Genomic DNA, 23,081 nt, shown 5'->3' with positions numbered 1-23,081 from the left:
GTAATACTGTGTATGGGACTAAATTCCAGATCCCTAAGGAACCTTCTGTGAATGGGCTCATGGCTGATGTCAGTTGGGGTTGATTGCTTTATATTTTTTTCATCTTTCTGCGGTTTGGAGAGTGTGGAAGTTATTGTCTCTCTCCTTATTTGTTTGTTATTTATTATGGTGGTTTCTGCCCTTCAGACTAGTCTGTTTTGTGGAATAGGTGCCTACCAAGATGTCTCATATTTGTTTTTTTAATTACTATTTTCAGGATCCAACAAACCTGGATAAGTTCAATGTCTCGAACTTCTTTCATGTTAAGAACAACATAAAAGTAATAGATCCAGGTAAGGATTAATTGAAGTAAGGCTAGCTGAGCCAAATATGCAAATTCTAAAGAAGACATTATGGAATTGACAGTTTCCTGGACGGACATCCCTCAGTGGCTAGTGGTAACTTTGAAAGCTTCTTGGAAACGTGAATAACTTGTCAAAACTGTCCCTTTCACATCAAAAGGTGTTAACAGATTTTGAAGCAAAGACATGATTCTTTGAGAAATCATTAGCTGTCTCTATTGAGTGCTGTGCAAACATGGAAAGTTTTCCATATCCTTAAAGAGTAGGTAGATGAGAGACAAGTGAGGGGGGGGGAATAATTTGCCAAAAGGTCCATTAGCCTTGTACTAGAACCAAGACAAGAAAACCTGCATCTTCTCATACTGTCTGCTAGGCTCTTTATTGAGTGTATCAACAATCTATTTCCCATCCTTCTTCCTGGAGAACAGTGGGCATCTTCCAAGCTGAAGATCAAAACAGATTTTTTTAAAAAGTCCCTGTATTATGTTATTAATAAAAATATAAAATACTTTTTCTTTCTAGATATCTAAGAAATTTGCTTCTCAGTTCTTTTGTGACTTTTTGATAGCTAAATGCTTAGTAATATTTTCTGATATTAAACTGCTGAAGGAAAAAAAATCTCTTCTTTGCCCTTGTGGTTTAGAATTGTTTGTGATGAGGCCTAATTGCTGATTCTAAGCATGGTGTATTTTTCTGGGTCTATTATGCCCATCTTTGGGTTCTTCTAAAACTACTAGTTCTGCAAGCAAGTATCTCTCTTTCCATTTACCTGCTAAAAATAAGTGGGTATTATCTCAGAGGTGGAATATCTGATATACAGCAAATAGCGGGCACAGAAAGAGAGAGAACAAGTGAAACTTGTAAAAATAAAAAAGATTAAAATAATCAAATTCTCCAGGCCAGTCAGCGGCCTCCTCCTCCTCCTGTATCATGGTAAAGATCTAGTCTTGGAATTTTCACATTACAGGCCTGGCCGTTCAGTGAGGAGACAGAAGACAGAAGTTTATATTGTACCCAATTACATCTTGTCTTTATTGTGCTATAAAAATTTTACAAGACTTGTGTGAACTTAGATAATTTCTGGTGGTTTCAAAGAAATTCTGGCAGTAGTTTATTAGAAGTCTTTGGGTTTTTTTCTTGTATTTCATCATACTGGCATTTATTGTGCTGTATTTCAAGTGGTACTGTCATTAGTGTTACACATTGCTGTTTGTTACTGGTACTGCAGGAATAAATGTAGTTACTAGGTCTTTTTATTTAAAAAAATGTAGAAATAATATCAGGAAGATTTTTGTGTAGCTACATACATAATAAACTGAAGGAGAACAGCGTAGAATTTTTCTTTCAACTCTGAATTATTTGACTTTTGTCTTACATAGATGAAGAAAAAGCCAAATTAGATCCATCTTACTATTTGAAAAATACAAATACAGAGACCCGAGAGACTTTATTGGAGCTTTATAAAGAATTCAAAGGTGATGATATTCTAGCAGCTACTATGAAGGCTCCTGAAAAGAAGAAAGTGGATAAGCTGAATGCAGTAAGTAGATTTCATTTGTAGTTTAGCACCGATTGACTTCTTCAGGAATGATAATATGTTTTTCAGCTTAAAGGCCGTATTGCTGTATAAACGAACACTACCCCTGCTTTCTGTTACATGGAAATTTGTCACAGATAAGAATATGAGAATCATATTTGAATTCCTTAGAAATACATTGTATGCGTCAATGCATTTCTCTTTGTTAAATCATTATAAATGATTTTAGAAATGAAGCACACTAAGAAGGAAGAATTTTTATGATGTGGGTATGATGTATATGTTGGCAGAACCTTTTTTCCCAGGTTGTAATCTCTTGCTTTGAATTTGTTTAGCATTGGTTCCTCCAATTATTGGCAGAGAGAACACACCTTAAGGGCAGTGCAAGTGAATTATTTCTGGTGCGGGCAAATACATCAGTCATCCACAGCTGCTTCTCCTTTTATTTCCACTGGAATGCAGGATTTTTCGTGGACTGTTTTAAAGGATGTTCTTCCAGGTGCATGTTGCTGTGTGTTCATGGTTGTCAAGAGAAGCAACTCATCTGCATCTAGATTTCCTACATCAAAGGCTGTTTGAAATTGGCAAGACAGAATATTCTTCTTTAATAATTTTGGGATGCATGTGTATTTGTGCTTTGATTGCACTTACACAGAAATGAATGGCAATGCAGCTTACACTTTTTAATAACGGGGTTTAGTGACAGATATGCAAGTGTATGTGACCAAGGAGTAGGATCACATTTGCTCCATTTTCAGGGCATTATAGCATTATGGGAAAACAAAAGATGTAGGGAGGAAGAAAAGAGGTGAGAAAACAATGAGCTCTACACATGTTGGAGAGTCAGATTGTCAGCTAATGATGTGGATGGGCATAACTAAAAACTTGCATAGGATGCGGTATAACCTTATGGATAGAGCATTAGCCTGACCTGTATTCTTTACCAGCATTGCCCCAGAGCCACTAAACTTACCTGTGGGTTTATTAGATTTTTCTAATTTACTACAAAATCCATGTGTGACATTCACATTTCCTTTCTGCAGGAGAGCTACAAAGCTCAAAATAGTTATTGGGAACAATGGGATAGTGCCTCTGCACGCAGAAGGGCCATGTGTGGGAGAGGGGATGGTTTGCTTTCCTCTGCAGAATCTCTGTGGTTCACTGGGTTTTCCTTCCACTTACTCAGCAACATTGGAGAATTTTACAGATGTCTTGCCAGCAGTACTCCTTTCATATCTCCACCTGTGGACATACAAATACATTCTCATAATAGAATAAGCAATAAGCCCCTTCAGCTCAGTGCATGGAAAGCCTTAACTAGTTTCATCAGAACAAATGTTACAGGCAACAGATGGAGAATTATCGTTTCATTGTTCATTTGCTTCTTTCTGTAGGAACTAGAGCGGAAAGTCTGCCTTCAGAAGAGTAACATTTGTGTGTTTCTAGTGCTTATATAGTATCTTTAATAGATAAGTTTTATGATCTGATGTCTTTTGTGTTTACCTCTGCAAACAGGCTCACTATTCCACTGGAGCAGTAAGTGCTTCCTTCACCTCCACTGCGATGGTGCCTGAAACTACACACGAAGCAGGTACCAGAACTACCTAGATACAAGCTGCTTATTTACTTCCAATTTTAAAGTGTACTCCCTAGCACACATACAGTTATGAGGACTGAAGGAATGCATTGATAATTGGTCAGTGCTGATGCTGTGGAAATGTATTCCCTGAGCAGATATATCTTTACTTTCCACTGAGCTCATTCTGAAAATAATGGAGCAATTATGAATTAGCTTCAGCTTTGAATGGCAGTTACTTACGTTGAACTGAAATTAATGAGGTCTTTTCTATGCCTGGGAACCACTTCAGCAAGTTAGGAATGAAGTGTAGTCTCTCCTTAAATAGCACACAAAATCTTGCCCATCTATTTGGCATAACCTGGTATTGGTTAGAATGACAGCAAATTTTGTGGTAATAACATCTGATTCATTGCATTTCAAAGTTACACAAAAATGCATTTTAGTACAGTAAAGTTTTTTGTTCGTTCTCCAGCGTAAACACAAATGTGTAGAATGTAATAATTTGAATATTGATTAAATAGCTGAGTGTCTGGTATTCCCAGCTGAAGAGAAAGGTCTGGCTTTTGACACTAAAATTCAGAAGTATGTAACACACTTGGGCAAAGACTGAGTACCCTGCTCAAGCTACATTCACCAAGTTCAGTTCCTTTACATGGTGGATTACAGTGATCTGCAGGTGACTTTTGAGTGTTGAAAACATCTGACTAACTGGCCATTTGGACCAAATGGAAGTGGAAATATCCTAGATTGATCCTTTGGTTTGACTTTCCAGTAATGTTTTCCATAACAGCTTCATTTGTTCTCAGAACTGGGTAGGTCCTCAAATGTCAGCAATTTGTGGTTGACAGATGACTACCTGCTTGGCTTCCAAGTTTGACAAGAAACAATTTGGTTTCAAAGTAACGTTGGTGGTTGGTAGACATTACTTGAAAATTATAGTTTGTAATATTGAATGGTTCTGTTACTTTAAAATATAGATTATACTGTTGGCTCTTGAGGAGTTAGTGGTTTTCTGTAATGGAAAGTGTTTTGCACAGAGATTAATGTGAGGTTATCGTAGATGAATTGCAGAGTACATTCCCTGAAGACCCAGTACCCCCGGGGAAGAGGTCAGACAGTAGAGTCTAGCAAGCTGTTTTCTGATGATTTCTAAAGATCAATGAGTAAGCTTCCAGAGAGCTAATTATTGTCTTTGTTTTGATACAGCTGCTATTGATGAAGATGTTGTGAGATACACATACGTGAAGAAGAAGGGCTATGTGCGACTTCACACTAATAAGGGAGACCTAAACTTGGAGCTGCACTGTGATATGGTACTGTGCGCCTGTAAAATGAATCTCTTTAGATAACAGAGTAGGAGCTGGCAATGGAAATGTCAAAAGAAAGGAATAGTTTGTAGCTGTAATAGATACAGATAAATAACTAGGTTTCAGTTGGCTTATAATATAAGTTGCAAATGTATATATATATATTATTTTATATATTATCCTTCTGTATGTGTAAATGTTCTCTGTGAGTAATCTGATACATTTTAGTGGACTGCTTACAGCATGTCAAAGTACATGTTTAGATCTTCAAAGCTCTAATGGTGATCCAAACAGTGACAAGGAAGGTAGAGATAAAAAAGAAGGAAGAGCACAGGGAAGAGAGAATAACCCAAGGTTACACAGCAGGTTACTTGCCAGAACCAGGAAAAGAACCTCAGAAGAAGGAAGAGCACAGGGAAGAGAGAATAACCCAAGGTTACACAGCAGGTTACTTGCCAGAACCAGGAAAAGAACCTCAGTGAAACTGAGAGCAGTCTGTCAGCTGGAGTACTTGTAGTTAAGAACTCAAGAAATGGTTAATTTGCTTCTAAATCTTGAGCTCAAAGAACAAACCTGTATGAAAACCTTAGAGTATGTTTTTTATTTCCTGCTGTTTCAGTTTTTGAGGTTCAAGTTCTCAAATATCTTCCCTTTGCCATTAAGAGGTAGACATTTATTTTAAAAAACAACAGACTACAGCTTTTTATTGTCAGTACAGTCTGATTCTGGAGGAAATCTATGGCTCTTAAAATAATAAATATGGCAAGACGTAGGATAGACAGATGAGTTGTGGCGACACTGATGTCTCTGACGTCACTGCTTGGTCGTGTGCTTGCTTATTTATTTGTGTAACCACAGCTATAAAAGGAAGAAAGTTTTCAGTGTGAAAAGCTCAAACCTTCCGTTGTTTACTGAGATTTTTATTATAGGCCTGAAGGTAGAAGTTTTAGGAAGTTGAAGGATATGAATAGGGATTTAAATGGTAAAACTTCTGCTTGTTCTGACCCTCACAGAATTTAAGGGCAGCGGTGCTGGCTGGGAGCTGGGGTGCCTGGTGTGAAATCCTGAGATGCACTGGGAGAATGCATCCTTTTTTGCCTGGAGGGGGTGGGGGGAAAGGAGTAAACAGGACAAGGCTACTAGCTTTCCTTTCTCTTCCTTTCTGTCACATGAGTAAGAGGCAAGATCTGTGTGCGCATTTCGACCTGATCTGTGGAAACAATATGAGAATCTCCACAGCAGCCTGTCATGCTAGTAATTCTGTCGATCCCTGTCATCCCTACAGGTGTTTTCCATGATCTTAAATAGTAACACTATATAATAAGGCAAAAAGCAGAGGATGTTAGTACAGCAATATTTGGGGGAAGCAGCAGAATGAGCAGATTGCATTGAATCATTTGTTATGCCATATGTTCTCAAACTGGCTCCCAGTTAATGCAGGCTGACTGCAGCTATTCTTATCAGCATGGGGGTTTTGGGCCACATGTGTAATCAGTGTCACTCAGTCCTGAGGACCCAGTCTCAACTGCCCCTTATAAACTTCCTGTATGATGTCCGTTATGTTTCCTTTTTTCCAGATGAATTCCTATTCACCTCCCTTTCACACACACTGCTTCCTCATGCACACACTGGAAGTGTGCACTGTTTTACACAGCCAGACCTGCATGAGCACTAGCCTTTAGCCATCTGTTCATTTCTTTGTGTCGATTAAATCTATGTGAATTAAACAGACCTCTGGCACTGCAGAGAAGAAAAGATATATATTTAGAATAAGTAGGAAAAACTCGCTGCTTTAAGGAGGTTTTCACAACATCCACTTTAGGTCATCATCCTAGGTCTATTAAATCACTTCTTCCGGGAGGCGCCTGTTTTTCTCCCTTTACTATATAAGGAGTTTGTGCTTCTAACTTTGGTTTTCCTGAATCACACTGAGGTTAGGCACATAAGGTAGCTCAGTGCAGACAGAGAAAATATCTTACAAACACGTAACATACATATAGGTCACAGATCAGCACAGTGGATCTATTGAGATTGCAAAGCCAAGCATAGAAAATGGGGAAATGCCAAAATCAAACTTTTCTAGACACATCCAGTTCACCCTGCTTGTGAATATGCATGCTAATAGTCTTAATTAATCATACACTGATTTTTTTTGTTAGCTCTTCTGTCTTATTCAGTGCACAAGCTGAACCAGTTTTGGGAGCTATTTAGAACTGTGTGGTGAAATGGTTTATACATAGGATTTGGTTTTCTTGAAAAAGTGTAAAATGTGGGTCCTTGAATGCAGTCAGGAGGAATTGGACTATATCATATGGCTCACCCAAATTAATGTTGCACAGGCACAACAAGCATTTGATACCTGATTTTTCAGCCTTTGTGATTTTTCACGTAGTTAGCATGGGTAGTACCTTCACTTTTCAGAAAGAAATGGAGAAACAAATTTCAGCCCAAAGCACTGTAGTGATACACATTTAGATCACCAGCAGATTTGGGACCTGTGGATTCAACACATGGATCAGTGCTACTTAAGTGAAGGAGAGAGCCAATAGCATTATTAGGTTGTCATTGCTGTTTGAATTCAGACAAAATACATGTGATTTGGGGAATTCATGCATAGGCTGTCTCAAGCAGTGCAACTGCAGGAGCAAGTATATGATATGTAAGCTGTATTACAGCAGTTCTTAGCTTCCCTTTTTAAAGACTGAACGCTGCCTGCCTGGTTGTTGTCTTGACCTGACCACAGGCTCCTGTTTCTAATTGCTGAGTGATATCCTGTGCTCTGCTTGTTATGGAAGCTGTGGTTGTATTTGTACAGTACTTGCAAATACATGATTGTCATATGCATTAGGAAGATTGAGGATGAAGTTGCTATATAAATGTGATGAATGCCTGTGGACTTGTAACATTCAAATTACATTTTAAAATAGTCTTACAGGTTAGATTTCAGTATACACTTTGAATGGAAGTCTTCTTGCTGAGGACATAACAGCAAGTGACATACTTGCTGTCTTAGAGTGTATGTCTACTGAGTTTTCAATTGTATTGTCATGCCTATGGGCCGTATTTAAGCAAAGTGTTCTTGCTGTTGTCCTCTCAGCAGTCTTCACTGCTTCTGAAGTCTGCCCTGTGTCTCTGTCTTCAGCACCTGACTTGAGCCTCTCCCTCCACAACTCTTCTGACTCCTGTTCTTTCCTTCCCCTGTTTTTTGTGAGCTATCTCGCAGTATGGATTGTTTGGAGTTCGGTCCATATGGACGCGTGGAAAGTTTTGTTTAAAAATAAATCTAGGGATCTTCATATACTTTATGGTGCCAATCAATAAGATTGATAGTGATGAGATTCTTCCTAGCACCAAAAACCTAATCAAAAAGTGTTTTGTATTGATCCAGGGGAGGAAATCAGTGCTGCAGTATGATTGAAGTCATCAGTTACTTGGTGACAGGATTCAGAAGGAGAGCATGAAATAGGGTGAGAATCCAGATATTTTCTGTGCTTGAAATCACTTGTTCAGAGCATCAGAAAACTTCACTTAGGTTGCAGAAAGATGATGTGTGGTTTAAATCATTGACCTGAAAAAAGGCAATAAAAAGACTTTGGAAGATAAGCTGGATGTTTTTCCACCCTTTTGAATTTGTGCCTCAAATGAGCAAAGGTACACTACTGTTCTCTCTTTGCATCATAGCAGTGTGCCTAGTGCTCTTTGCTGCCGTTTGTTTTTCTCCCTATCTTCTTACTCAGATACAGTATGTTCGTCCTGATGGGGACTAATCAGATGGCCATTTGTTAAGGATGTTTTCCAGGAAGCTGAGTTCAGCTGGGCATAAGCAACATTTGTTGTATACGCTAATTGGAAACAAACTTACAAAAATTCTACTTGCCAGAAGTAGTGTTGGCAAGTACAGGAGATTTAACAGCATCCAACAAGTGTTACTCTTTTAGCTCTAGTCTTATGCATCGCCTAACAAGTAAATTATGAAGGAATAACTGATGAAAGGCAGTTAATGTCACTGGATTTCTTGCATTTTATTTACTGTGATTTTTCTAGTCTTCTCAAGTTACTTTAACCAGGATGTTGCTGGGAGTAGTTGTCTATATCTTCTGTGTGTCTTCTGCCATATTGATCGCTATAGCAATGCAATTGTACCTTGTAGATGGTGGAGCAGCCTCCTAAGGCAGGGTGGAGACTTTACCCTGTGCAAAATGTCAGATTGACTTGGATGTGGAAGTAGAAAAGCAGTGTGGTGTAATGGATGGAGTGGAGAACTAGGAGCTGGTAACCCCTGAATTCTGTGCCTTTGCCACAGGTTTGGCTTTTGTAATTTGGTTATGGATTTTCTTTAAATCAGTGGCATCTCAGTTTCTGTTTCACAATGAGCAATAGATACAGGCATAATTTTGAATTCCCAGCCATGTGTCATGGATGCCTGACTGCTGGAGCCTAGGGTGCCTGTTGGAATCAGCAGCCCTGCAGGAAAATAGAGTAGTAGACTCCTGGTCTCTGCACTTGTGAAAGGGAATAAAACTTCCTGCCTTTGCCTCTAGGCTGCTCTGAGGCTTTTTTTAGTGCTTGTATGTTTTTTGTTTGATCCTGCCATGGAAATACATATATATATAAATATATATAAATAAATATACCAGCTCCAGAAGACCCTGTCAAAATGATGAACAGGTGGTTTGGTCACCCTTTTCTCCTTTGTGAGTTCTCTTCGTCCAAGTGGTAGGGATCTGGTGGTTAAACACATGCCAATAGTGGTAATTAAATACTAATCTGTAACTGCCACAGCAGGTTTTGTCAATTTGCCTGTCTCTCTCAGGTTTAATACTTTAAGGTTTATGGGCAAGCTGGCATAACAAAGAAGAATGCGAGATGGATTTCAAAGCTCCATCCAGCACTCCACAAATGCTTTTTGAGGTTTTAGGACCTGGCAAACTTTGCTTAATGATGATATCTTAGCATAACTATCTGAAGAAGCCATTATTTTACTAACACTGCTGTTTTAATCTTTGAGGCCCTCTGACCTGTTAAATATGCCTGTGATCTATAAATGTGTAGTCCAGCCCCTCTTCTTTGAAATCATCTCTCCTTTTGTGTGAGGGACTGTTCTGAAGATCAGAAGCCTGTAAACTTCTTATCCATTTCCAGTGGGAAAGAAGTGATTTGCTGAAAAATTCCTTTGACCTCCTGGCATGACAAGGTTCCTCGGTCTCCCTGAATCTCTTCTTTAGGATTTAAACGTTCATTCTGCTCACTTTCTGTCAGCGTCATTGTGGCACTGTCTGGCAGATACCTCGCTGGTGTTTTACCAGTGTGTGTTCACTCAGTAATACGGTTGTGGGGATGAAATACAGTGGTCTTGGCATGGTTGTAAACGGGTTGTTTCGTATTTTTTTTCATTGAAATAGGTCATTGTAGACAGAGCTGCAACTTCCAACTTTGAAAGTTCTCATCAACAGAAACTAAAACCAGCCTAACAAAATTGCCCTTTTCCAGTAGGGGAACAGCTGGATAAAAATGTTTGTTAGAGAGGATGTTGTTATTTCTCAGTGTGTTTTTTAATTCATAGTGCTACAATGGTAGACAGACCTATTGCTCTTTGTGGTTGGGAATAGAATGGTTCTGCACAGCCGTATTGATTAACAGGTCACTTCTAGGTTGTTCTTAAGTGACTAGAAGATAATACTTTAAATATTTTTAACTTTGGGGGCAGCTAAGCACCACCCAGCCACTTGCTCACTCCCCCCTGGTGGGATGGGGGAGAGAATTGGAAGAGCAGAAATGAGAAGACTCATGAGCTGAATAAGGCAAAAGCTGTTGGAAGTGCTTTGCAGTGTTTTGCAGCAGCAGAGGGGCAGTGGGAATCCCTGATGTCCCCCAGTGCCTGTGCCTGGATAGGACATTCAACATGGGGTTGAGGAAGGTGCTCGGCCGCATCCCTGTGAACTCATCCCTGCACCGTTGGGCTTGCTACCCTTTGCATGATGTCCTGGCAGCCTTTGGTGTTGGATAATCAGTGAGAAGGTGTTTTGTGCATTTGAACCTTTCTACCACCCCAGCCCCCCTGATAAGCTGGATTGGGAGAGAATCAATTGTTCCTGGATTGTGTTGCTTGGTTTTTGACGTTTGATGGTGCAGGCATCCCGTACCAGCTGTGTCTGCCACTTAGTGATCCCGGACCCGAGGATGAGGCGGGTGGTTTGGAGTTACACAGCTGCTGCTCTTCATCTTTCTCTGACATGTTTCTTGTTTGTACTTTGGCTCCTCTGATGAGAGCAGGGTGACCTTGGGAGGCTGACAATTACCAGAGCTTCACTGTCTAGCGTGGTAGCAGTTACAGGTTGCACCTTCTAAAAAGGTGGAATTTATGTGCAGTCAGTTGCAGACTGACGAAATGCCAGGGACCCGCAGTGGGACCTGTGAGACTCCAACTTTTACAGCTATTGGAGGCTGTTCAAGCAATTTAAGTTGCATCCTCATTTAGACTGTACCTACAAGTGCTGTGTCGTGCTTGCCATCCCTGTTCTCATCAGCACCCAGCCCTGCACCACACTGTCTGACAGGCTCCTCAACCCTTATGTGACTGACAAATTTGAGGCTGGGGAGAGGATTGTTTTCATTTCTAACACTGCAGTAAATAAAAGTTAGAGGAAAAGTGGTGACTTTGGCTAGGAATGATGACTTTGCCTCTGGAGAGCTAGTAGTTAACACTGACAAATTAGATGAGTGAATTAGATGCCTTGTTTAACTTGAGTAGCGCTCAGCTAAACTGATTGATTGTACTTTCAGAAAAGTGAAAAATAAAACTGGAGTGTGTCATTTTTTTGTTGGCATCTTGTCGAAGCTGAGCATCTTGCTTAGACTTTGAAAAAGTTTTTGGTACCATCATTAATGTCAGTACTGTGGAAGAAATGTCTTTGAAAAGTGAAATTCTGCTGGAATCTTTGCTAAATAGCTAATTAAAGTATAGTGGGTTTCTGTATAATAAGATTGCCGTAATTCTGCTCTTTGTACTAAGCAAACTTTGAGGCTTTGCGGTAGCAAAACAGGCAAACGTTACCATCAAGTCAGCAGTCTATTACCTGAGGCACAGTTTGCTTGTTCTGGTTCTTTTTAATATCGGTTAGAGTCTGGCCAACTGCTTTACCCCCCAGTGCCCTGATGCTTTCATCTCTCCCAGTGCTCACTCACAGGAACTGTGCTCTTCTGGTTGTAGATTGTAAATTGACCTGAACGTGTTTGCTCACTGCATGACCAGATTGAGAATGGTGTCCCTTACATGAACTATGTCTTGTTTGAACTGAACTACCATAGGCAGCTGTTGTTTGCAACCATAACCTGTCACCAGCTCAACCTCTCTCTCACATTGGGGAACTGTTAGCAGGGAAGTGGAGCTGGCAGGGGGTGATGTTCGGGTCTATAGTAAACACTTCTCCTGCAGGAAATGTCATGGGCTTCCTGCAGTGAAACTCTCCCTGTGCTTTTGCAGTGGGCTTTGTGGATTTTCTTGTCCCTCTTGCTCTGAAACAAATGGAGCGTGCTCCTAGGCCATTGGTGCAGAGTGAAATAGAGTCACTTAAATTGCCTTCCAGTCCAGTATTATGCATTGAAACACACAGGATACACTTATATGTCAAATTTCTTTCCATGACTTAGTGAAGGAAACAGACATTTGCACCTGGTAGATGATGATTCCAGAAACTGTTCCATTACAATAGTCTCTGAGTAAGCACTAAGTAAAGCCAAGCTTCTGTTAGGGTGAGTTCTTTCCTGTGGGATGGATAGGCTATGAGGATTGCAGATTGAAAGGGATAAGTTTAAACCTTATCAAATCACCTCTTTATGTTCTCAAGCATTAGAAGACTTGCTAGAATGAACAATTACAGGAGTGAAAATGCTCTATGTAAAAAAGAAAAAAGTACATAAATGGACTAAAGCAAAACAAAATCCCCCTTGCATTTTAAAGGAGAGCTGTGTTAAAAAAACTGCAGGCTTCGTTTGAAGCTTTAGAAATTTCCATCACTAGTTCATGCCTCTTAGTAGCAGGATTCTGGCATTTGTGTGATAAGATGAAGGCTGTGTAATGTAATTTTAATTTGTGAGGAATGAGCTTTTCATTATTTCAGATTATTTCTGCTTTGAAACATGGGGTTAATGAGCGTATATCAAGGCTCTGTAGTTTAGTGCAGCTACTACAGTTCATCCAATTTAGAGAGACAAAAAGAAATAAAAGGGAAGTGGAATTAGCACAGGGAAATTATACAGATGTGCGAATGACAGCTTCTGAATGCTTAGTGTGAAATTTCTCTTCAAGGTTCATGCACAACCTCAAGGGATAGAGCATTTTGAAATGATTAGCTCTTCACATAGTAAACCCTTCTTCCTTGCAGTCATGGCAACGAGTCAGAACTTCTTCTTTTCCCATCTCCTGTACCTTGGCAACAGGAGTGCTGCAGGTTTTTAATCTATTTCTGGTTGGCTCTTCAACTGCCCAATACAAATTCTGAGTTAAGGTAACTTTTACAAATATAATGACCTATTTTAACACGAGAAAGGAGAGCTGCAAACAGAAATCTTGTGACCTGGCTTGGTTAGTCTTACCCCTCAGTTCTGGGGATGCAGCAGGAGAGATGAATTTTGCCTGTTTTGGAGCCACATTTGATGGCAAAAAGGAAACTAAAATTGGCACAGTTAATGTGGAAGTTCCACTTGAATGTGGAACAAGATAAAATCTACATATCTCCTACAATTTTACAGTATGGAGTCAGGGATTTTTTTCTGTCTTGCTTTAGTTTTCTGAATTGTATTTTCCTTTCTTGAATGTTTTCCCAGTACCTGTGCAGCAGTCTCTCGACATCTGCAATTAGTCTGGGCCTGATAATTGGTGGAGTGCTGGTGTTTCCATGTAAAATTGTGTACTGAGTGTGTTACCTGAATGGAGACTTAAATATAATTAGAAAACCGTTGGGCTGTTGCCCCATTAAATGTACATTTCTGTGAGCCAAGCAAAGCATTTGTGTCATCTTCTGAGATAAGTGTTCTTCTGGATTCCTCTCAAACCATTTATTAAAATGTTATCACTTGTCTTGGGTGTGAATTTTCAGCAGCTGAAAGACAGTTCTCTGGCATCTACAAACAGGGAGCAGAGTTGGAGCAGAAGACTCATTTCTGGTATAAATAAGGGTTCTTTTTCTTCTTCTTGCTGTTTGTCATTTGGAGAGGTAAATATCTTTAAGTTGAAGGATGTCATACAGAGACACAGTGTTTGTTAACTTACACAGTCCCAACTTGATCAGAGAAAAGAAGGGTTTCTCAGGGCTGTCCTTCCACACTCTTTGGAGAGAAAAGCCTTCCATAACTCTTTAATTTGACTTCCTAGGATGATCACTGCATCCTTATGAGAAGATACTGCAGTGGATTTAAAAAATAACCCCTTTTCTGTCAGTGGCTTTCAGATCAACAGGTTAACAAATTAAGGTGTCATTATTCCCTTGATTTCCTTACATATATGTTTAAACCATAGTCATCAGATTAAAATAATTTAGATGATTTCCTGCTTATTGTAAAAGGAGTGAAGAGGGAAAAGTCAGCTGCTGCTGTTGTGGTCAATTTGAATAAAAACCAGCCAGGAGTGAAAAGGCAGCCTGGAGCCCATTGTCAATAATAAGGCAACAAGAAACCAGTGTTGCCTCCTGCACTTCTGCATTTCCAGGTGCCTTCACCATCCCTTTCTCCTTCAGAAATGGTGTGAGGCAAATGGTGTGGAGTCTGCTTTCTGAAGAAGTAGACAGTTTTGCATTCCAAAACTGCAAGTCTGACATCTTCTACAAGATCTTACACTTAAATAACAGGTTTGTTTATGTATGTTTCTCATCAGTCTTTGTAGTTGGAACAAAGACTTCAAAGACTGGCCTTGTTTGTATGGTCAGTGCAGAACGTAGCTTCATTACAGTGGTTCTACGCCTTCCCTATAAACCTCAAAGTTTTTTATCCTGCTTTGGGCAGTATACTGCTTTAAAAAGTCCCTGAAATACGCTTGGCAGTGTGAGACAAGTGGCAAGGACATTAACTTCTTTGAATAAATCAGATAATCTGAGCCAGATATTCTAGATCAACTGCATGACTGAAACTGGGGTTTGTTACTGATTGAATCAAACCTTTTCATTTGTGTCTACTAAAAGCACCATGAAAGGTAATGGTAATGTTGCTAAGGAACTGTTTACCTGCCAAACGTATCTGTATGATGCATGAGGTGACCATGGGAACCAATTTGGTGGCAATTATTTAAAGAAAACCTTATAGTGAAATGCTTATTGCATGTATGCTAAATATTTCTGCAGTTACATTTGAAAAGCTTGTCTGGGGGAAAAGGCATAATAATGCATTCAGAGAGAAGGGTGAGCATAGATCCTGCATAAAAAATACATTACCAGAGTCAGGTTTTTTGATGTATATTTTACAAATCCTTGTTTTGAAAATAAATAGGAAATCTGTATTGGGTTGTCAACTTTGTGCCAGATTGGAGTGTGTGTGTGTGTATTTCCAGGGGACTCGGTCTTTTGCCTGACTTCATTTTGCTTAATTAATTACAGGTTGCTGTATCCCCCCAGAGAACTTATTAACTGTGTCTTTCTCTCCAAGGAGTTCTTGGTTCTCATGAGATAAAGTGCCTCTGGCTAAAAGCTGCTGATTCCATTTCTGATTCATAAAGAAATTTTTTAAGCTTATTTTTATCCTTACTGACACATTCCATGAGTGATAACTAATAGCACTAGGTTAGGATCAAGGCTGTTATGATACTGTCTTATAAAGGAAGCATATGCTGCACAAATGATTCTTCAGGGGTTGAATTTTACTTGGAAGGTTATGTACAAAGATTATTTTCAAGCATATATGGCAGATTCCAGGAAAAAAATTCAAATTTGATGTGAACATTGAAACTATGGGAAAACCTCCTATTGTTTGAAAGAACTTTTGTGGAGTATGTTTACTTACAAGTTGCTTTTAGGATGCTACCGAAATACATTTCCCACTAGTATTCTACCATAAATCCATTATGCTACCATTACCATTTTAAAGCAGTAATTAAGTATATAGGAAATCTGACATAATAGCTGGTGTAAGATTGTTTATTTTTCCAGTTATGGCCTAGCTGACAACTGCCATCTGTGTCTGTAGAGCAAATAAGAAGGAATCATTATAAAGAATTTATAGTGGCAGGTAGTTTGTTTGGATAATAAGAGACATCTCAGTGTAAATAAAAGAGGGCTGAGAATGACTGTGTTTCGCATGAGAAAATTGAAGGTCTTTAGGGTTCTGGGTGAACACTTACATGGCTCTGCTTTTAAAAGGATTGAGATTATTTCATCCTTAAATGACTGTAATTGGGCTTGCTGTTTATTTTTGCTTCTAAGACACTACAGGTTGCATGGCTCAGACTCACTCCGTCTCTCTGCAGCCCTCAGACCAAGAATGATGTCATACCAGTGCAGAGTGAATCGGTGTCTTACAGAAGGAGGCTTCTTGTGCATGCTCATTTACAGACACTGCGACTCATGCCGATGCTTTACTTGCAAGCACATACCACAATAAGGATATTTTCAAGGCCTGTGACAACTCAGATTAGTTAGAAGTATTGTTTTGCAAAACAAATGTATTTATGCACGTAATTCACACTGGAGCTGGAAAACGTGTCCAAGTGTAGAAAACAGGCTTTTTCCATACTTGCATTTGTACATCTGAAGGTATTTTAGAATCGCAGAGAAGAGAATCCAGACAATTACAGTGGAAGGATTAGTAGGTAGACAGTTAAGTTTTTCAAAAGGCACTGTTTGAATGCCATGGCCCATAAATTCAAATAAATAGCTTTAATTTGTACTGTAAAACCAAATCAGAAGTTGTCAATATATTTAGCACCTCTGCTAAACAAGTTGTCTTTTTTATTTTTCCTATGGTCCAGTGGCTTCTGGGATCAGTCCCATTTTCAGTTTCAGGTGATAAAGAGGACCAAATGCTTCTTCTCTCCCAGGTAGCTTCACTGTGTTCACTTTGAAGTAATGGAGCAGACAAGTCAGGTTCTTTCTTACTCTGGGAAATTTAACATTTTTCAGTGCTGTAAGCCCCCCTTTGGAACAGGATTGTGATACACTGCTGGAACTGAGTTACTTGAAAGTCTCTGAGCTTACCTGCTTTTACCATCACTATGTCCACTGGGAGCTCATGTTATCTGAGCTAGTGTTCAGTGCTGCTTTGTGCTAGTTGGAAGGTCTGGGTTTAATTTATTTAACACAGTGCATGTCTCTCCTTTATACTGTATACTGTATGCTTTAAAAGAACATATATTTTATTTTTTTTCTGTAGACAGACTCATTCCTCTTCAAGTCCTGTGTGGCTGTTTCTTCGTAAGGCACAAATTAGAAGCGATTCTTGTAGACAGTGTAATGACCCATTTGATTGCTAAAGGCTTAATTCAGACTTCTGTTTGTCTTTCAGACACCCCGGACCTGTGAAAACTTTATCAAATTGTGCAAGAAGAACTATTATGATGGAACAGTTTTTCACAGATCAATTCGTAATTTTGTGGTGAGTATTGAACAGATCCTGTGTAATGTACAGTATGTGATGCCCTCCGCTATTTATTTAGTTTAATTCATTTTTAGTTTCTTCCATGCATGACTGTTTGCAATAGATATATGTTAAATATACCATCAGAATTAGGATTGTCCTAACTTACTAGATTTTTACTTACTAATCTTACTAACAACTGTCTCTGACTAATATTGTCACTTGGAGCATCACTGCATTTAGTAGTGCTTTGCTGGCATTCCAGACAAAGCCTTTGAGAGTCATTGCTTTGGCAAAGCTCTTGTTATCTTCCCCAAGCTGTGGGTGGGTGGTTAATGAACAGAAGGGGGGAGAGAGAGAGAGAGGGAGGGAAATGCTAATTTGGATAAGTAATACTGTGGCCTGTTGAAATCCCATTCAGGTGAAACTTTAGAAAGCAGCTGAATGTCTGATTCAGGTTGTGGTACTAGGATACTGTCAGATTATCCTTTGCTGAGTGTGCTCCAGGACAGGGTGCCCAGGCTTTCTTTGTGAAGGAGTGAAAGAGCACCTAGTGAACCAGAAAGTTGACTTTGGTATTTAAAGATCTTTACTTACATAGGTGCAGTCCAGGCAGCTTAAGATATTGTAGCTGTCCATCTAACTTTCTTTCAGAAGAATTAACAACCTGATCCTGAAGGCAGAGCACACCTTTGGCAGCACTGTATATCTCAGTTCATAGTTAAACTTGCAATTAAAACTGTGCTTGTATGACTGTGAAACTAGTCATGTCACACTGCCTCTACTGGGAGAGAATACAGACTATTATTTCTGTAGATCCTGCATGTATATACAGTGATTAATTTTGTTGCTGCAAGATTGGTTTCACATGAGGATTTTCCCTACTGCAGATAGTGAGGGGGATACAGGGAAGTACAGATTCAGATGCAGAAAATATTCCATATTCTTTCATTTCTTGCCTTTGCATCACAGGGAGGATTGGTAATAAAATATAAAGCCTTTTCAGTTCCAAAAGCAATACATCATCAGTTAAAAAGCAGGTTATGACTCAGCACGTAATAGAAAGGATGATCTGGTTAACCCATTTGAGGCTGTTTATTTTCCCTATTTAGCCACAAGAGACTTATTATTTTTATAAAATTGTCATTTTGCTCTTGGATAAGTAATGTAGGAGATGACAGCCAGCTGATAAAAGAGGCTCCAAACAAGTAGTAGTGGTTTCCTTATTGCTAACTTGTCAACAATATAGAAGGAAGAAAATCCAACAGAATTGGCTCTTAAGGCTTATATGCAATGTCTTTCACACAAATATATATGTAAGCTATTGATTTAATTTTAATTCTGCAGATCCAAGGAGGTGATCCGACTGGAACAGGAACAGGTAAGGTTGAGTTTGAATCAAGTAAGCTGTTTTCACTTCATGAGCTGTGTTGTTACTTTTATTTCCAAACACCTAAAATTCTCTAAATGATGATATGTGGTACATTGTATTGCTGCTTTAAAGCGGGGGGTTTGTTGGTATGTTTTTACGACCATTTTAACTATGCTTAAAATTTCATCTCGTGTATTCTCAGCCTAAAACTCGGACACTCTTCCACACAGAATTCTTGCTTGGTCTTTACTTCCTTTTTTCTTCCTGAAAATAAATAAATGAAAATTACAATGACTTTACAGCTGGCCTTCCAGGGCAAAGAACAAAGGAGGAAAACATTCATGAAAAGTCGCTTTCAAATTCAGTGTTAATGAAATACTTGAGACCTGCATCGCTATTGGTGAGCGGCCAGATACCATCTGTTCTCCCAGCTAGTTGCCTTGTACAGCCCAAGCTGCTCTTTTTCTAACTTTTAGGGATCACTGTTAGTAAATTCTTCTGCCTGTTCTTTCTGTTTTAGTTGGAGATCTTCATAGCAGGCACATCAGAAATGAGACAAAGCATTGCCCACCAAAATAGTTAGGTCACATAATATCTCTAGTTGCTGCTATAGATTTGCTCATTTTCCACTTGCACCGTTTATCTACCCACTTGTAGATGTCACCAGCCTCCACAGCTCCTTCCCTGGTCCTGTAGGGTTCTGTTAATTTTTATTCTGGTTCATACATGTGTCACTTGCATATGCAAGCACTGTATTGTTCTTCTGTGTGCTCACATGTCATACAAAAAAAGATGTCTTTGTAGTTGTTAAATGCTTTAGCTCTATGTACTTTGTAAATAATGTTGGTTGTGAGTTGTCCAGCAACTTTTCTTCTGTTGCATGTGATACTCAACAGTTGCATACTCTAAGATTTGAGATTAGTTAAAGGTTCTTGTGTTGATGGCAAAAGCCCATGAACAAGATTTGTTACCTTATATACTTGGGCTGTCAAAAGAAATGTGATTTGACTTGGTTATAAGGAAAGTTTTGGTTCAAATCCCAAAAGACATAATTAGTAACATCTTTAAAATGAGAAATTAAACAGGTGTCAGGAGATGGAAGAAATTTAATGGGTTGACTCAAACACCTTTACCCTCATAGGGTGGGATTCAGCTCCTTCTGTGGAATGAAAATTAACTTGCTGGTGTCATTCTTGCCTCTGTGCAAATGGTAGAGGTATTCTAAGACAGCACAATTAATAGTTGGCAGAGGACTGGCATTGAAGATCAAGGCTCAGCTCTACTGGCAAAGCAAATAGGAAGCAAAATGCAACTAAGCCCATAGGAGAAAAAAGCCTCCTATATATATTCTTTTATTTATAAAAGGAGTCTAATGACCTCTAGTCTTTTCTATCTTGTTTTCCTTCCTGTCATTCTTAATTAAATACGAGTATACTGCAGGCAAGATGGCTTGCAAACATCTGTCAAGACTATTAAAGTTCTAATAAAATGGGCAGTGTACATTCAAATAGCTACAAGTGTTGCAGATTTTTAGAGGCTGTTTGCAGTTATTGTAGAGTCCAAGTGATGCAACTGTCTGGTTTCTATTTTTTTAATACATCTTGAGTTTTAGATATCCTTGATCACTTATTGAATATGATAATATCACAAGAAAAAGTAAATGGATGGTCAACTCTCGAGGCACATGCCGTAAGAAGGTGGTCAGACCTGAGGTGCCTGTCTGGTTTTGTGTTCTGCCTGTAGCAGCATAGCCAGAGGAAGGTACAGCTCAGCAGCAGTTTAAGAGCATGGCAAATGCAGTCATGCTCTCCTAGATTCCCATGGTGTAAAAATGTCATTTACTGGTTTGTGCATTATTAATGTGATCACATGTGTGCATTTGGGAAAGCTTTGGAGTAAAGCACTTGGATTCAGTGCTTTGTACTTTTTTATACCTGGGTCTTGTGTGTTACTTGCAGTATAAGTTCCCTTTTTTATTTCATTTGGCAGCTGCAAGGAATTTCTGTATTTCTTTCTTCTTACTGCTTCTTAACGGTAAAAAAAAAAAAATGCATCTTTGAAAGCTAAAAAGTCCATAACATTTAATGGTCTTTAGAGGTTTACTTGGGGAGTAAATAACTGGACTTCATTAATACCAGAGAAGCAAATGAGAGTAGAACAGGGTTTTCTTTCCAGATAATTCCGTTGGCAATAGGGAAGACTGCTTGGAGGTTACTTATTAAACATCAGTATTTTAAACTGCCAGAATTGTTTCTGTTAGAGCCTTTTTTACAAAAGGCTCTAACAGAAAAAAAGAACATCCTTTGTTTTCTCTTCCCCATAGAACCTTCTACTTTAACTGAAATCTTCTAGGTAAGAGGCTTGGGAAGTTTCTTTGTTTAAAACTGAAAAACACCTTTTCCAAACTGGTATGTGGAAGGTGTGTTGAGCCTTCAAATACATCTTTGATTTGCTTTATTTATTTAATTACTCTTCATCAGCTCAGGAACTAGAACTGACTTGCTTAAGAATCTTCCCACCATTTGGTTTCTGTCATCTGACATTCATCCCTGTTCATCAACAGCGCAGGGTTTATGGTTACAACACCCAAATGCTTTGATGATCACCCACTCCATTGCTAACTAAGCCCAGGACTGTTCAGCTTCTGGGTGGATTTGGGCGCATTGAGTACAACCTGACGTATGGTTACATGTCACACATACATAGACTGCAACTGTTCTCTGGGCTCACCTAGATTAAGAGTGCTTGTGTTTTGGAAACCATGCACAGATGTAAGATGCCACACGGGCTGTCAGTGCCTGCCCCTTTCCATGGCTGCTCCGACTGAACAGTCCTGTCTGAAAGCAGCACTGATACTTACTTCTGTTTGTTATTCAGCACCCTGGTGTGTCCTTTTTGAGTCTCTTAGATTGTCGTAAAAGTAACTGTGACCCAGAAGACCTGTGAAGGACAATCGATTGCTGGTACTCAGCAGGAGGAGGGTGGAAATTAGCATTATGGCATCTAGAAGTCGAGATGCCACACGGGGAATAGAGTGAGAAATAGAGTTCTGCCTTTGCTTAGCTTAGCTTAGTTTAGTTTAGTTTAGCTTAGCTTAGCTTAGCTTAGCTTAGCTTAGCTTAGCTTAGCTGGCAGACCTGTGTTGCCAAAGCAGTCAGTTATATACTCCTGTAATGTGGACACTGATTTAGAGGACCAAACTAATTTTCTACAGACTTCAACTTAGTGTTTCATAGGTCTACTGGGAGAAATTTTATATTGCTGCAGCAGCTTATTTCTTTTCTAACAAAATAACCACCCATAGAGGCAGTATTCAGAGCAATAAGCTGAGTCATGGTCATTCTTTGTAATGATTAATTATTTGAAAATGAATTTTAGATTTGTGATGTATCTCTTTTCCTGCTGTTCATAACAACTAAGTGGTTGAACACCGTGAGTAATTCCATCTAACTCATGCTAGTGCAAGTGGAGCAGCTGCTCTGTATTTCAGTATTTCAAATAACAGAAGAAAATTTGCATGTAGGAAAAATAGGTTTAATATCCTAACCCTTTTGTATTACAGTTTCAAAGCAGCACAGCCCATTTTTCAGCTACTCTTACTCACAACCTGATGGAAGGTCTCATGAACCAGCCTGTGTGTGTGCCTCTGTCCATTTATGAATCCAGGAGGGCATAAAAGAAGCATATAATAGCTGTAAAAGTCCAAGATAAAATACCAGTAGTAGCTGGCAACAAGCAGAGCTCCTCTGAACTGTTAATAGCAAAGGACTGTGAACAAACTTGGTCAGTTCTGCAATAAGATTTCCTAACAAGGCAAGTTCCTAAAATGTAACCAGTTTTAGAGCCCTTTTTCTTGCATAACTGAAGCTCAGCAAAAGGACAAGGGCAAGACCTTTTTATTTAGCAATATACTCCTTTTAGATTGCGGCCCCCCTGAAAATCCAGTCTCTGATAAGTGGGGTTAAAAGTACTGTGTCCTCTTATCTGAAAGGAGAGAAGCAGTTACTGGCTGAGCTAAGGCTTTCATATTTGCAAAATGATTCAAGAATCCTACTTGGAAAGCTCTGAAGAAGTGTCAGATGTTATTATGTACCTCGTTGTTCCAAATGACAAGAAGAAAATTACAGAAAGTAAGCCATCATTTTTGTGAATCAGAGCCCTCCCACTTCTTTACCACTGCTTAGCAATTTCTATGCCAGAAAAAGAAAGGATTTATTTAAAATCACAACTGTCATGAATGATGATTCCCAGCCCACACCTGGCTTTTGGAATGCTACATTTCTGAAGCTTTAGGTGCATCTCTCAGCTCTTGCAAGAAAGTTGTACAATTTCTGTAATTTTACCCAAAAAATTTTCTTTCTGGAAAAAAAATGCCTTTAGTAAGAAC

General features: G+C 39.1%; 1 protein-coding gene across 2 annotated transcripts in view; it reads left to right on the top strand.

Moving 5' to 3' along the window:
* Positions 1-23,081, top strand: part of PPIL2 (peptidylprolyl isomerase like 2) — a 69,982-nt gene that overhangs the window by 28,137 nt on the left and 18,764 nt on the right. For both annotated transcript variants that reach the window (XM_057414851.1, XM_057414852.1), the window contains 6 exons: positions 257-332; positions 1,721-1,881; positions 3,394-3,469; positions 4,664-4,770; positions 17,251-17,340; positions 18,670-18,703. In XM_057414851.1, the coding sequence (XP_057270834.1) occupies positions 257-332; positions 1,721-1,881; positions 3,394-3,469; positions 4,664-4,770; positions 17,251-17,340; positions 18,670-18,703 (544 nt within the window). The remainder of the gene's footprint in view (positions 1-256; positions 333-1,720; positions 1,882-3,393; positions 3,470-4,663; positions 4,771-17,250; positions 17,341-18,669; positions 18,704-23,081) is intronic.

Source organism: Pezoporus wallicus, unplaced genomic scaffold, assembly GCF_028554395.1.
Source record: "Pezoporus wallicus isolate ANWC-B61680 ecotype Strahan unplaced genomic scaffold, APGP_CSIRO_Pwel_v1 contig_8047, whole genome shotgun sequence".
NCBI classification, from domain to species: domain Eukaryota; kingdom Metazoa; phylum Chordata; class Aves; order Psittaciformes; family Psittacidae; genus Pezoporus; species Pezoporus wallicus.
The sequence above is the reverse complement of the archived record's forward strand: the minus strand, read 5'-3'. Positions and strand labels throughout refer to the sequence as shown.